The sequence below is a fragment of the Protopterus annectens genome, chromosome 6.part0 (genome assembly GCF_019279795.1).
Source record: "Protopterus annectens isolate FY-2018-M chromosome 6.part0, PAN1.0, whole genome shotgun sequence".
Taxonomy (NCBI): Eukaryota; Metazoa; Chordata; order Ceratodontiformes; family Protopteridae; genus Protopterus; species Protopterus annectens.
Genome location: NC_056737.1, coordinates 815,788,103 through 815,802,931, shown reverse-complemented (window position 1 = coordinate 815,802,931; position 14,829 = coordinate 815,788,103). Strand labels below are relative to the sequence as shown.

The following is a 14,829-nucleotide window of genomic DNA, read 5'->3' as shown; positions in this document are numbered from 1 at the left end:
GATTCTCAGTCTAGGGGCAGATCTAGATGTGGTAGGGGCAGAGCTCAGAGTTCTTTCAGACCTAGAACATGGAGTTCACCTGCACAGTCTGCAGGTGAGGGCAGGGGTCAGTCCTTTCGTAAACAGACCCAATGACCTGCATTTTCAGCTGCCAGATTCCTCTTGCCTGGCAGCTCCTTTGGGAGGAAAGTTAGCACTTTTCAAGCAAAATTGGCTTTTGGTCACCCAGGACAAATGGGTGTTGGACATTATAAACCGAGGCTACAAGTTTTATTTCCATACATTACCTCCTTTCAAAGGTATGCCAGACGTTCCTCCTCGACAAAGGATAGAGGCTCACAAACAGATTTCTTTACTTCTTCAAATAGGAGCTATACAGCCAGTTCCTCTGTCAGAAGTGGGCCTAGGATTTTATTCTCGCCTGTTTCTAGTTCCAAAGAAAGGGAACACATGGAGACCAATTTTGGATTTATCTATCCTCAACACTTACCTGGACATTCCAAAGTTCAAGATGCTGACGTTACAACAGCTTTTACCTCTGTTGGGAAAAGATCACTGGATGGTAACTTTGGATCTCAAAGAGGCTTATCTTCATGTTCCTATCAGGCCAAGTTGCAGGAGGTACCTGCGTTTTCGAACTGGAAATTTACATTATCATTTCTCTGCATTGCCCTTTGGCTTATCTACTGCGCCCAGGGTGTTCACAAAGGTTCTGGCTCCAGTGATAGCCTTTTTCAGGTTAAGAGGAATTCAGATTTATCCTTATTTGGACGATTGCCTGATTATTGCTCAAGAGAAGGACGAACTTCTTCATCATCTACAGTATGTGATGGCAGTGTTAAGATGCCTAGGGTATTCTGTGAACGAAACAAAGTCCAGTCTAGTTCCCTCTCAAGACATGTGCTTTCTGGGTGTGAGACTGAATACAGCTTCCCAGATGGCCTTTTTGACCCCGGACAAACAAAGAAGCCTTTCTCTTTATTTCCATCAAATGTCTCTACAGTCCAGGCTGACTGCAAGGACAGTCCTTCAAGCCTTGGGGTTCATGGCATCTTGTATTCTGGTGCTTCCCAATGCCAAACTGCATATGAGGAAGCTTCAATGGTATCTCAAAAATGTATGGACACAACACTGCCAAGATCTAGACACTGTCATTCAGATAATACCTTGCATTCAGAAGGAATTTTGTGGTGGGCTCAGGAATGTCACCTAAACAAGGGACTCTCTGTGACCCGACCAGAGGCGAGTCAGATTCTAACGACAGATGCCTCGGACAAGGCTTGGGGAGCACACCTCAATGGAAAATGGGTGCAAGACACGTGGCCTGTCAGACTTCAACATTTGCATATCAACTTGAAAGAGATGTTAGCGGTTCAGTTTGCATTAATGGCCTTCAAGGATTTACTTCATCCAGGGCAGGTGTTGATTCAAACAGACAACACAACTGTCATGTGGTACATCAACAAACAAGGGGGAACCCATTCATATCCTCTTTGCAGGCAAGCGATGATTTTGTGGGAGACTGCTCTCAGTTTACAACTCAATCTTCAGGCAAGGTTTCTGCCAGGAGCACAGAACTCCTTAGCAGATGTGTTGAGCAGACAAATAGTGGATCCTCACGAGTGGAAATTGGATCCTCATGTATTCCAGCAGTTGACAGTGTTATGGGGGACTCCAGACATAGATCTGTTCGCTTCTCCACTAAATTACCAGTTGCCAAAGTTTTGCACAAAAAGTTTCATCACACAGCTTGGAAGGTGGATGCTCTGTCATTCAGTTGGAGCAATCTTCATGTCTATGCCTTTCCACCTCTGCCTCTCCTTCCCAAGGTACTCTTGAAAGCCAGACAAGACAAGCCAGCCATGATTCTGATAGCACCGGATTGGCCTCGACAGCACTGGTACCCACTTCTGAGGAGTTTAGTGAGGGAGCCTCCATGGCCTCTATCTTTGATTCCACATTTTTTGGCTCAGGAGGGCAGTCACTTTCTCAATGTCAGGATTCAGTCTCTGCATCTAACAGCCTGGCATATTCTGTTCTAGACCCTGGAGGGTCTCAGCTTCCACAACAAGTTTTGAATGTTATTTTGGAGGCCAGAAGGCCTAGTACCAGGAAAGTTTACGGATAAATGGAGGAGATTTTTTATTTGGAGCAAAGCAAAGGCATTTGATGTTTCCAAGCCTAATTTAAGTGCTTCTCTTCAATACCTTACTGAGTTATTGGACAAAGGTTTGTCTTTCCTCTATAAAGATTCATGATGCCACCATTTCTGCTCACTATGATTGTGATCCCCTTTATTCTCTCATCCTGTGTTTAAGCAATTTCTTAGAGGGGCAAAGAACATAAGACCCCCACGTAGAGCTCCTACTCCTGCTTGGGATCTCACTTTTGTGTTGGAAAAACTTACTCTACAACCTTTTGAGCCTGCAGCTACTGCCGAATTAAAGTATTTGTCATGGAAGACTGCTTTTTTGTTGGCCATTACTTCTGCAAGAAGGGTTTCTGAATTACAGGCCCTTATGGCAGTGGAGCCTTTCCTAATTTTTCATAAGGACAGGGTATCTCTGCGTACTAATCCTTCCTTTATGCCTAAAGTGGTTTCTAGTGTGGCTTTAAATCAAACTATTCATTTGCCTACTTTTTATGCAAACCCACAAAATAAAGGGGAGAAGATTTTGCATACTTTGGATATTCACAGGCAGTTACGTTATTACTTGAGCAGAACCAAGGAGTTCAGACAGTCTCAGCAGTTGTTTGTTTCTTTTGCTTTGGGTTTTCAGGGTAAACCTGTGTCAAAACAAACTATTTCTAAATGGATTGGGAGTTGTATTTCTTTCTGTTATTCCCATCATGGTAAGGAGGTACCGGCTGGAGTTAGACCTCATTCCACTAGGGCTACTGCCACTTCTACTGCCTTTCTAAGAGGGGTAGCTACAAAGATATTTTGGAAGCAGCTACTTGGAGTTCAGTACATACTTTCTCTAAACATTACCACCTTCCTCTTTATTCTAAATCTAGGGCTGGGTTTGCCACTGCAATATTACAGGGCATTTTAGCAGCTCCTAATGCTTTATGATATTTCCATCCTCCCATTCCCGTTGCTTTGGGATTCTACCCATAAGTAAGGACTGCAGCAATGTGAGATGAAGAACATAGTACAGTTTTGTACCTACCATAAATGTAGATGTTCAAGATCCACATTGCTGCAGTCAATTCCCTCCTTCCCCACTGCTGTTTGTTATGGTTATATAGTTAGGGTGGCGGTTGTTGTTGGACATGCTTTTGGGAGGTATTCTGTTTTTGGCTGTGGCCTCTATGTTTAGGGCCTTCTGACATCTGGGGCAAGAAAAGACTGAGGATATGACGTCGGTCATGCGCTTTTATACCCTGACGCTCTGATGTCAGTTCTAGGCGCCCATGACCGACGTCAGCCTAATACTTTGGTATTCGGGCCGACCGAGGACAGCGGACTACCCATAAGTAAGGACTGCAGCAATGTGGATCTTCGAACATCTACATTTATGGTAGGTACAAAACTGTACTTTTTCCTGGGTGACTGACTTCCCAAATGGTACTGTTACGCATCTGTTGGAATTGAGTTTTAAGCTGTGGCTTTGGCACCAGTCATTTGTCTTTGTTATACCTTCCTGTAGGATGTTAGTATCTTGGTGGAGTTTCTATGATTGCTTCTAGCTTGCAATCATCTGCAGACCTGGTAATCCAGAGGCCCTTGACATTGGCCTTGACTTCTGAAAAAATATATTCCAAAGAGGAACAGACTGAGCAGAGAGCCTTGTGGGACTCCATTGATGACCAGTCTCAGAGAAGTAAATGCCAAAGAGGAGTGACCCAAGACTGAACCTTGGGGGTATGCTGCAAGTGCAGATATTTTGGATGAAGTATAGCCCCCTACCATGAAGTTTTGGGTTGTGTTTGTGAGCCAATTTGCTATCGAAGAAGTTACATAGTGATCAGCATTTAGTTGGTAGAGTTTATCTACAAAACTTGTGTGTGGAATAGTGTTGAACACAGTTGCAAGACATGGATATGCAGTATGCATGGTTTTCCTCTCATCCATTGCTTCAGTAACTTTTTTTGAAGAAGTTGACCAGATTAAGTAGGCTAGACCTGCCCTTGACAAATCCATCTGAGCATGTGATTTCACTATTAGCTCTGCACAGTGCTAAGTAATGATTTTAGAAAATCTAGCTCTTTGTGTCTTATGGTGGCATTGGATGGCTGTTTACTTGCTATTCTTTTTTTCTACTCTGGCTATGGCAGAAATCTCCTTCAAAATGTCAAGGCTTATTCTGTCAGAGCAGTGGCCACTTCTGGGGCTTTTTGGAAAAGAGTGGACTCTAGATATATTCTAGAAGCAGTGAGTTGTTCCTGTCTTCACACTTTCATTAAATGTTATAAGTTAAACCTCCCAATAGCCAGAGCAGGATTATTCATCTGCCCTTTCTTCCTGAACTTTGGCAATCATCACAAATTGTAATGGCTACAGCAGCAGTGATCTAAAGAAGAACATAATGTAGATATGTACATTTATTTACCATGACGGTAGATGTTCAAGTAGATCACCCCCCCTTTAATATTTTCTCTCTTGATCAGAGTTTGGTATCCTTACCTTCTTTGTTCTTCTGACAAACTCTTTCTAAAAAATAACCTTCAGTCTTCCTTTTTGCGGCTAGAAAGCTCTGAGTTTTGTGGCATCCATATGTCTCTTGCATGTATCCCATAGGCCTCTCCTGCAGTTTTTACTAATTGGTTTGTTGGTGTGACCTTTTTACTCTTTGGTGTGGGTAATTTGTAAAACTCTTCCAAAGGCAGTGAAGTTACTACAGGAAATAACTGTTAGTACATGTAGTTTTAGGACTTTTACCCATGAAATTCAGACACAGTATATGAAAAAGGTACTGACTTGCATTTGCCAATAACAAGATTTGAACTCCTCTACCAGTATTTTCTCTGAACTATTCAGATACTCGAGCTGAATTTTTGGATGTGCTTTTAACCAGACAAGTTGATGGTTCCCTCCACTTATATAGCCAGACCGTACTACTCTGAATACTCCACTGATTCCAATAGTAGGAGACCAACTGCCATTAGACCTACTAATATCTCTGTTCCTTTAACTTACATCACTGACACTAGGATGACAATGAATGTTATTAAGAGACACTGGAACATATTAACAACTGACCCCAACATCCAGAGGCTCGTAGGTGATACTCCCAGATTCTTATATAAGAATAAGAAAAATCTAAAAAAGATTATTATGCTATCCAGATAACCAGAAACCTGGTGTGTCTGAGTGTGGAGCCAGTACATTGGCATGTGGTGCATGTAATTTTTGTAATTATGTAGACAGTAGTGGGTGTTTGCAGCATCCTGATAATGGACGTAGGTTTGATTTTAAGGTGCACGCAACCTGTCTGACTCCACATGTGATCTACCTTACCAGCTGCACTGTCTGCCAAGCATTTTATGTAGGCAAGATTGATAGACCTCTGAAAGACAGGGTTAGGGAGCATTTATACAGTATCCGTTGTGCTTCTGCCAACAATGCCTTATCTAAACATGTTATGACCACTGATGCAAGACACTCTCTTAAGTTCATGGTGATTGATAGGATAAACTCCAGTGTCCGAGGTGGTGATATTAGAAACCTTACTGAAATAAGGGAGGTCAACTGGATGATTAGGTTAAGAGCAGATCAGGGCAGTGGTCTTAATGAAAAAGTCTTATTAAGACCTATTCTAAAGAGACGAAGCCTTAGAAAGTGATAACTGTTGAGTGTTATTAAAAAATATATATATTGCCATTATATACATGTTTTATTTATATACATTTGTTATATTATTGCATTATTTTATATTACTTTTTATAGTACTTGCTTCGAACAAATTAATGTTGGCTCAGTAGTGAAAGTGTATTGACACATTTTTCAGGAATGTTTGAGTGATTTTACTTCCTGTACAGGTGTTTTATTAGTTTATTTTTTATTATGCATATGCTATATTTATGCTTGGTTTAATATAATACTTCAAATGATTGGTTCAATCTGTTTGCCTCACTTTGATTGATGTTTGCATATATAAGCATGCAAGTTCATTCATTTCTGTAGAATGTCTGATGAAGCAGATGTGAAAGCACTTACCTTTTAATTTTATGAGCAAATAAACATTTTTTATAACTCCTGGCACTGTTTTAGTCCGCTGGTGTTTGCTGTTGCACATTTTCAACTTTTAAAATAACTTTAACTCCTTGGCATAACAGATCTTTTCTATGAAAACAATGCAGAGTACATTTAGACACAGTGTACCTTTAAATGGGTTATGAATGAAAAAGAATGTCACATTTTCAGCGGTTGCTTCACAGAGTGTCTTAGAACATCTTATATCCATGTGGTGAATTTTAAACAGGCCACAGAATAAGGGCAATTATAGTTTGCGAGTGTTTAAAGAACACAAAGTATTATAAGCTTGCAAAAGCAGTACTTATAGAAACTTTTAGTTGTGCACTATGACTCTTGTCTCTGTATTAAGCATGTTTGTCCTTATAGTTCACCCTACAACAGAATGATGTGGGAATCAAACTTAATTGTATTTGGACAAGCTCAATATGGTTTTCATCTGCAAGTGTCAAGAAGTCATCATATTTTTTTTGAGTAGAAAAAAATAGAATTAATCCTTCAGAAAGATTTTTTTCATTTGGTTCTACACCTTTGCATAGTGTGTTACTGTTGCATAGGATAGCGTTGATTACAATGATTAGTGGCTAGAAAATATCTCCTCCTTCAGATACCTAGAGGTGTAACTTGAATCTCTTTTTAGCTTTGATGCTGATAGGATTGCTTGACTAAGGAACTCTGTGTGTAAATTGACGTTTCTGTAAAATTAAGATGAATTAGTTTGTTTTATATTCATATACAGCAGTGAAGATATGTTGCTGTCACAACTGAATCAGTGCACTTTACCGATATTTTATGCCTCAAACAAAAATCTGTTTGTGCTGTAGACTATCCTAAATAATGTTTGCAGGCTGGTTTGTCAGACCTTTGAAGTCTTTCACTACTGTAAGCTGTTGAAGTTGTTTTGCAAACTAAGTATATCAGAAGAAAGAGGTTTCTTTCATTGGTATTGCAAATGCTTTTGCATCCTTCTTCACATTTTTGCATTTATCTGACATAGGCTTGATTATCCATTCTTCCCTTTATTTGTATTACTACTTTGAGGGGGATCTTCTGACATGTATAGCAACAGCAGAAGTCTTCTTGTGGTAAGATATTAATGATATGCAAGTACTCAACAAAAATTATAAGAATGTCTTGAGTGGGTGGCAATTACCATTTTACTTTTCCTATGTGGTGATGATTTTTTTTTCTTCAGGATCCTTGTGCAATTTGAATATCCACATTTGTAGTTTTGTACTCTTGACATTTTGGTTTGAATTTTTCTGTATTGGCAGAACCTAGTTTAATAATTATCAGGGACTGAGGACAATTGGACTATTCCTACCCCTTCCTAACCATTATACAGAGGTAATGATGTGGGCTGAAGGAGGTTTACTATAATAAAGATGGACCCTGAGATGTTTGAAAAGGCATGCAGGAGAGTACATAGGAAGAAAAAGAGATTTTACAAAATCCCACCAAGATGATACTGATATATAGACTGTATTTTATATAGCATATATCATGGACTGAAGTAGGTTAAAAATAAAAAAGACAGCTGGGTGTTCAAGTCCCAGTATAAAAAGTGCCCAATCCTGGTTGGCATACTGGTGCCAGGCCTAATAAAAAGACAGTGGAAAATCCTCAAGACACTGAAACATTCTTTCAATGGAGTTAGGCCAGTATCAGGGGAGGATGGACCCATGTTGTAGAAGGAAATAGTCCACAAAAATCATAAAAACTGACAGGCCAGAAAAGAGCCATAAAGTTGACAGAGTGGACTATTGAGGAAAAAAAGACATTCTGTGTTGTTACTGTTATTCAAGAAGCCCATAATTTCCAGACAGAAGGTATATACAAAAAGATTGAGAGAAATTAGAGGAAAGAAAAATACTTGCACAAGAAAAACTGTCAAAAGCTTCAAATGCAAAGTTTTTTTGTTCATTATACAACAGATTCATGAAGAACATTATATGGATCAAGAAATCTTGAGCTGTTTGGAAAAAGAAGCAACTGAGGAAGTGTGAAAATGTAAAGAACAAAATCTAGAGATGTTTGAAAGGTATAAAAAATATGGACATGGGAAAGAAAGAGAGATCTGATATGGTACAATATTTATGCAAAGGAGAAAGCCAAAATTAATTAAAACAAAAAAGAAGCTCCAAAGATATTTGAAGAGATATATGGGCAAAGACACCCAGATATGGAAAATTTCACAATACAAAAAATAAGATCACAAAGGGGAAACATTGAACAGAAGATTAGTAAAGTAGAAGTTAAACAAATAGAAGCTGAAGTTATGGAATACCTGTGAAGTGAAGGATTTGTGTGGAAAGTCTAACACGGGTTATCTCACAGCATGATGGAACAGTGAGTCCCTAAAGTAAGGAGAAACAGGTTGAGTGGGAGTCATCTGAAGAAGAAATGTGGACAAGGGAAAGAAAAAGATTTAATATGGTGCAATATTTATGCAAAAGACAAAAATCAAAACTAATCAATACAAAAAAGTAGAAAAGAGGATTAGTAATGGAGAAGTTAAAGAAATAGAAACTGAAATTATGGATTACTTGCGACGTGAAAGATTTATTGTAAAGAAATCTAACTCTGATAACATCACAGCATGGCAGTATAATAAATCCCCAAATTAAGGAGAAACCAATGGAGTGGGAAGCATCTGATCAGTTGCCATATGAAGATACGTCAGAGCCTTCAGTGGGAAACCAGTACAAAACTTCAGTGGGCACAACAAGGGAAGGAACAGGAAATTGTCGCAAGTGTGATGAAAGAGCAATGAATGACAAATGGTGAAGCTAAAGAGAATATGGCACAAGAAGATTTTCTGAAACTTTCTGTAGAATGCCTAAACGAAATAAAGAATGTGCCCTTAGTTTTGAAGAAAATGATCTAAGGGATGAATTGCTTGATTTATTAGAGATGGATAGCATAGATAAGATAAGTAAAAGAAATGGACTACAGAAAGTCAGCAAGATCTAAAATTTTAGATGTTTGATAAAACAAATGAATACAGTAATTAAAATGTATGTGATATGATAGAAGTAAATAGGATATATTACTGTACAGCCAAAATTACTAACAGATAAAGTATTTACACAAAAACACATGGCAGTAAGGGGAGAAATCAAATGCCATCATGGAAGTTACTGAGAAGAGAAAACTATAAAGCATTTAAGAAATGTTGTAGAGTACAGAAGAGGGAACAGATCAACAAAAATACTCAGAAATATATACATGATAAAAACAATGCTTAGTATTATAACATACCAGGATCTGTCTTATACTGTTGCAAATAATAAACTAAAGATATCAACACAGAAGAAAAATGTAGAAGATATGCAGATAAATGTAAAGGAAAAGTAAAAAGTAAACAATATATTTATTTAACATTTGTTAAGCGGGAAAGTCCCACTTGGAACAAAGCCAATTTTCAGCAGAGACCCGGGGAGAAAGGCTCCAGATGCATGTCTTTGTAACATGGGAGGAAACCGGAGCACCCAGAGGAAACCCACACGAATGCAGGGAGGACATGCAGACTCCACACAGAAGGCACCCCAGCCAAGAATCAGACCAGAGAACCTCTTGCTGTGAGGTGACGATGCTAGCGCTGCACCACTGTGCCTTCCAAATTATATTGATGACTGATAAAGTTTTATAGAGAATTGGGAAGCGAGGCAAAAGAAATAGAAATGCCACCAAAATGAAGAAATAGACACATTTTAGAGAAATATTTATGAAGATACTGTAGAGCATAACAAAGATGCTGAATAGATAGAAGTAAAAGAACGAATAAGCTCCTAAATGGAAAACCCCAGGCCCAGATGCAGTACCTAACATCTGGCTTAAAATATTAACATCTTTACATGAAGGTTTAGCCATGAGTAAGAAGTATTTATATGTGCATCCCAAACAGATGCCAGCCTGGTTAATAACAGGAAAAACGACACTCCTTCTTAAGAGCGAGTCTGCAAGATACCCTAAAAACTATAGACTAATAACTTGAATTCCAACTATGTTTAAATCACACACTGGAATTCATGCTGACAGAGTTTATAGTCATGGAAATAGAGCAAAAGGGTAGCAAAAGAATGTCGTATGGAAGAAAAGGTCATTTGTTGTTAAATAAAGTCATAATGGAGAATTGTAAAAAAAGGGAAGAATCTAAGTATGCCATGGATAGATTACAAAAAAAGCATTTGACCCATCCCACATTCTTGGATGAAACAATGCTTACAAATTTATAAGATACACCCTACATTGATTTGATTGCATTATAGTGACCATGAAATTGTGGCAAACCACTTTGCAGCTAAGCCATGATAAAAAGGGCAAATTATTATCCCAGGGATAAAAATTTAAAGGGGGATATTCCAGTGTGACTCTGTCACCACTGCTGTTTTTTCTTGCTCTTAACCCACTAAGCTGTCTACTTAATAGATTAGGTCATGCCTACAATTTGGCTCCTAGAAAACAGCAATGTGTAAATACATCTCATCTTTTTGTGAATGGTTTAAAACTGTATATCTCATCAGATGAGGAACTGAAAACACAACTGCAAGTGGTCAAAACTTTCTCAGATGATACAAGAATGTCATTTGGTCTTGATAAATGTGCAAAAGCAATCTTTAAAGCAGGAAAGCTACAGCACCAAGAAGATATCAGTCTGGGACAGGAATCTAATATAAAAGAACTTGAGCAAAAGGGAGTATATAAATGTTTGAGAATTGTTGAAAGATCAAGAATAAAATGTGAACAAATATGAATAAAACCTAGTAAATAATGTTTTAACAGACTAAAATTAATACTGAAAACCACTCTAACATCTAGTAACAAATTCCAAACTGTAAACCAGTTTGCTGTTCCTGTTCTGTCTTAGTTTTAGAGTGACTGGCTTCAAATGTTATTAGATCAGTTGGACAGGAAAACAAGAAAAATGATTCATGCTTATCAAATGATTTATAAAAAAACACTGTGTATACCAAGATTATATATTTCCCATTCTGAAGGGGGTATGGGCCTCCTCAAAACTGATTACATGTATAGATCTGCAGTCCTAGGACTGCATACATATTTATTGACCTCACATGATCCAAACATAGAGAAAGTTTTAAAACATGAGGAGAACAAGTCTAAGATGACTTCCATGCTTAGACTAGCAGAAGCACATCGGTGTCAAGCGGGAATGAAAATCAAGCCTGAAGTAGATTAAAATCAGGCAGCAAATGAATGTGCCAAAAAAAGAATACAAGGTGAAGGATCAGATGGGAAGGCAATAAATGTGGAAATTGCATAAATATAGTTGCAAGTACTGAAAACTCCCAGAACAAACTCATGTCGATCAGGATTTAAGATAGGAATGGTTAAGGAGAGGTAAATTTAAACCAAAACATGAAAGGTTAATATTGGTAGCCCAGGGTAGTGGACTAAATACACGTTGGTTTACAAAGTCCTTTGAACATGTTGGAGAAACAGACAAATGTAGGTTTTGTAAAACAGAATTGGAAACCGTTGTAAATCCTGTTGCTGTGTGTGACACACTAATGGCAGAAGGCATGTATGCTGAAAGGCATAATAATGTGGCAAGACTGTTGCATTGGGGATTGTGCAAACATTATAATATTGAAGCAGCTGAGAAGCATTACAACATGAGCCGTAAAGCATCATAGAAGATGAAGTTTATATCGCATGGCATCAGCCATTACCAACAGTTCAAAACATAGATGTGAGAAAACCAAATATAGTAGTCCAGTAAGAGAAGACAAAAGTGACATTGATCATTAAAATTGCTACACCCAGTAATTACAGTATCTTACACACAGAGAAATACAGTCATGGTAGTAATAGCTTTGCTATAACTATACCATGAGTCTTATCCAGTATTGTGGTGGCATCTAGTTCTGCCGTTTAACTATTTAATTGTACCATCCAAATGTGATGTTCTAGACTTCTGATGCAGTGTAAAAAAAAAAAAAAAAAAAAAAAAAAAAAAAGTTCTTTACCCCACAACAGACCTGAGCAGTGGGTAAACGTTTTTAGAGACTGTACTAGATGCAGTCATAACACTGGATAGCAGATGAGGTGTAATACTAGCACAGTCTTTCATAGCATCTGTACAGTTAAATGCATGGTATGCATATTCACTTAGTTTCTGTGAAGAGTCATTTATTTGTTGCATTTGATACTGATCATTTATATGTCTAGATATTCATTGCTTTAAATGTTTACTATCAGTATTTTATTTGCTTATCATACTCTTATATGGCATCAATCTTCGCACTGACAGAAGTTGATTGTAACCACTGGTGCATGCTTTTGTATTGTCATTTTAATGATTTGTTTTATAATATACCATTCTAATTCCCTAGATTATACCTGGAAAGAATCCAGTCAGATCATTGCACTTTCCTGCTCATCTAATACATTAAAAATGAAAATGTATTAGAAATCAATCCACATTTGGCACCAAGTACTGATTAATGTGACTTTTGGTCGTTAACAACATAAGTTTAATTTATACTGCTGAGTTTAAAAGAAATCTGAGATATAGTGCCAGGAAATTAAATGACACTTTTGGCTTAACCTCATGAAACAGCTGTTGAATATCTGATAGTCTCAGGTTGTGTGTATATCCCACATTATGGCTGATATGTGCAACCCAAATGAGTTAGAGCGGTGAGAATTTGTGTGTACTAATGCATATCACGTAATGATAGACAAAGCGGTAATCTGTAGCTTTTAGCAAAACGGTGCAATGATACCTACAATGCTGTGTAACAAGTTATATTTCTCTAGACTTAAGCAAGCTGTATCACAAACTAGTATTATTTCTTAGAACAGTTCCTTTCACATACCAAGTAAATGTGTGGATCAATGTAATCTGACTGAAACCATATATTATTTCACATGTTTTTGCTTTTTAGGTACATCATCTCCAGAAAAGAAACGAGCACGGCATTAAAGCACTAGGTCAATCATCTTATATGAAGTGAAGCATTTTAGACCACGTTGTTCAATATTTTGTACAAAATATTTTTATTTTTTATGTAACAGTTTTATCAGCTGTGGTAAACTTTCTGTAGATTTTTCTGCATCAGAGTACGAATGTTAGGTGCTTTATATCTGTGTTTTGCAGACGTAAAAATTAAATAAAATGTGTGTGCTTGCATTCTTTTTACTTGAAGTATGAAAAGTATATGCAGACCTTAGTCTGGAATGTTTATCTGTTAACTGACATGCTTTAAGACGTTGCTGTCCTTTTCACCATTTTTTCCATACCATTAGTCATTTTATTTTTAATCCCCCTGTTTAGATTGATTTTTTTCATTGACAAACACAGTTGCAAAGATGCTGTAGTACATGATTTTCTGTCATGCAGGCACCTAATCTGATGTACTTAATGTTGGCAAAATAAATATTTATTGCACCATATGCAATAACATTTGGACCTTCCTGTCGTCTTACTGCGTTATGCTAATTGCTTTATTATTATGCATCTTCAGAGGTCTTGTGAGGTAATTTTCTCTGTCACATAAATTCACTGCTTTGTATCTTCACTGTACTTGAGTATCTTTTAAACAGTTCAGAGCATGATGAGCTCCGTCTATCCAGCCACACACACATACATACATACATACATCGCTTATGGCAGCACTCATTAAATTCAAAGTCAGAAAGGGTGGATCCTGTCCCAGCAGGCCACCCATGTAATGCACAGACCAGTCCCAGGTAGCATTCTTGTCCATTGTACAGCTCACACACTTGCATATCCGCACCACACACACCCATCCACATCCTACTGGAGACGGTTTTTCTTTTCTTCTTTCTTTTTCTTTTTAATTTTGAGAATTTTATTGATGCAGCTAGTTCACAAACAGCATTACCAAACAAGCTTTTCTTTGGGGTATTATTAAATAATAATGTATTTCAAAAATAAACACTCATTGGTAATGTATTGTATTTTCTAATAGCCTATGCCTATTTGAGAAAGATTTCAGACTACAGAAAAACTTTACAAATAAATAAATACAAAGGAAAATGTTTACAATGTAGTATACAGTGACCTTAAAGCATTTTTCACAACTCAAATCCCTGTCACCTATAGTATCCAAGGTATCTTTTTCAACAAGCTCTTTTCTCGTATTTTGTAATTTATTGATAAATGTTCCATTTCTTTTATCTCCTTCATAATTTGTTTGACATTTTGTGTTGATGGTGCTTTTCCACTTTCTGGAGATTGCTTTCTTTACAGATGGAAAGTAAAAATCTAACAAAGCCCTTGCTCCTTTCACCATTCCTTCTATTTGTATATAAATGAATCGGAGATGCTGTAATTACCACTTTTCCAACAAAGCACTTTGCTCCTTTCACTATTACTTCTGTTTATATATAAATGAATCAGAGATACTGTAATTACCACTTTTTTCAGGTCAAATAACATTATTCGTGTTTCGTATTTCCCCCTTAAACTGCTCAAATTTAGGACATTGCCAAAAAGTGTGTATAAACCCCCTATTAAATTAGTGCTGCATCTTTAACAAATGGGTTTAATTGTTGGGTACTTTCTAGATAGACTTGCAGGAGTGAAAAATACTAAGAGACATTTCCAACAAAAAATATAAATTTTCTATCATTTGTTG

The 14,829-nt window shown here is 37.4% G+C and overlaps 1 protein-coding gene across 1 annotated transcript in view; it reads left to right on the top strand.

The window, feature by feature from the left end:
- The window catches only part of SNAPC1 (small nuclear RNA activating complex polypeptide 1), a 588,252-nt gene extending 574,615 nt beyond the window's left edge, over positions 1 to 13,637 (top strand). The window contains exon 10 of the mRNA XM_044074493.1: positions 13,114 to 13,637. Within this exon, the coding sequence (XP_043930428.1) occupies positions 13,114 to 13,151 (38 nt within the window). The 3' untranslated portion in view covers positions 13,152 to 13,637. The remainder of the gene's footprint in view (positions 1 to 13,113) is intronic.
- The last annotated feature ends 1,192 nt before the right edge of the window (positions 13,638 to 14,829 follow it).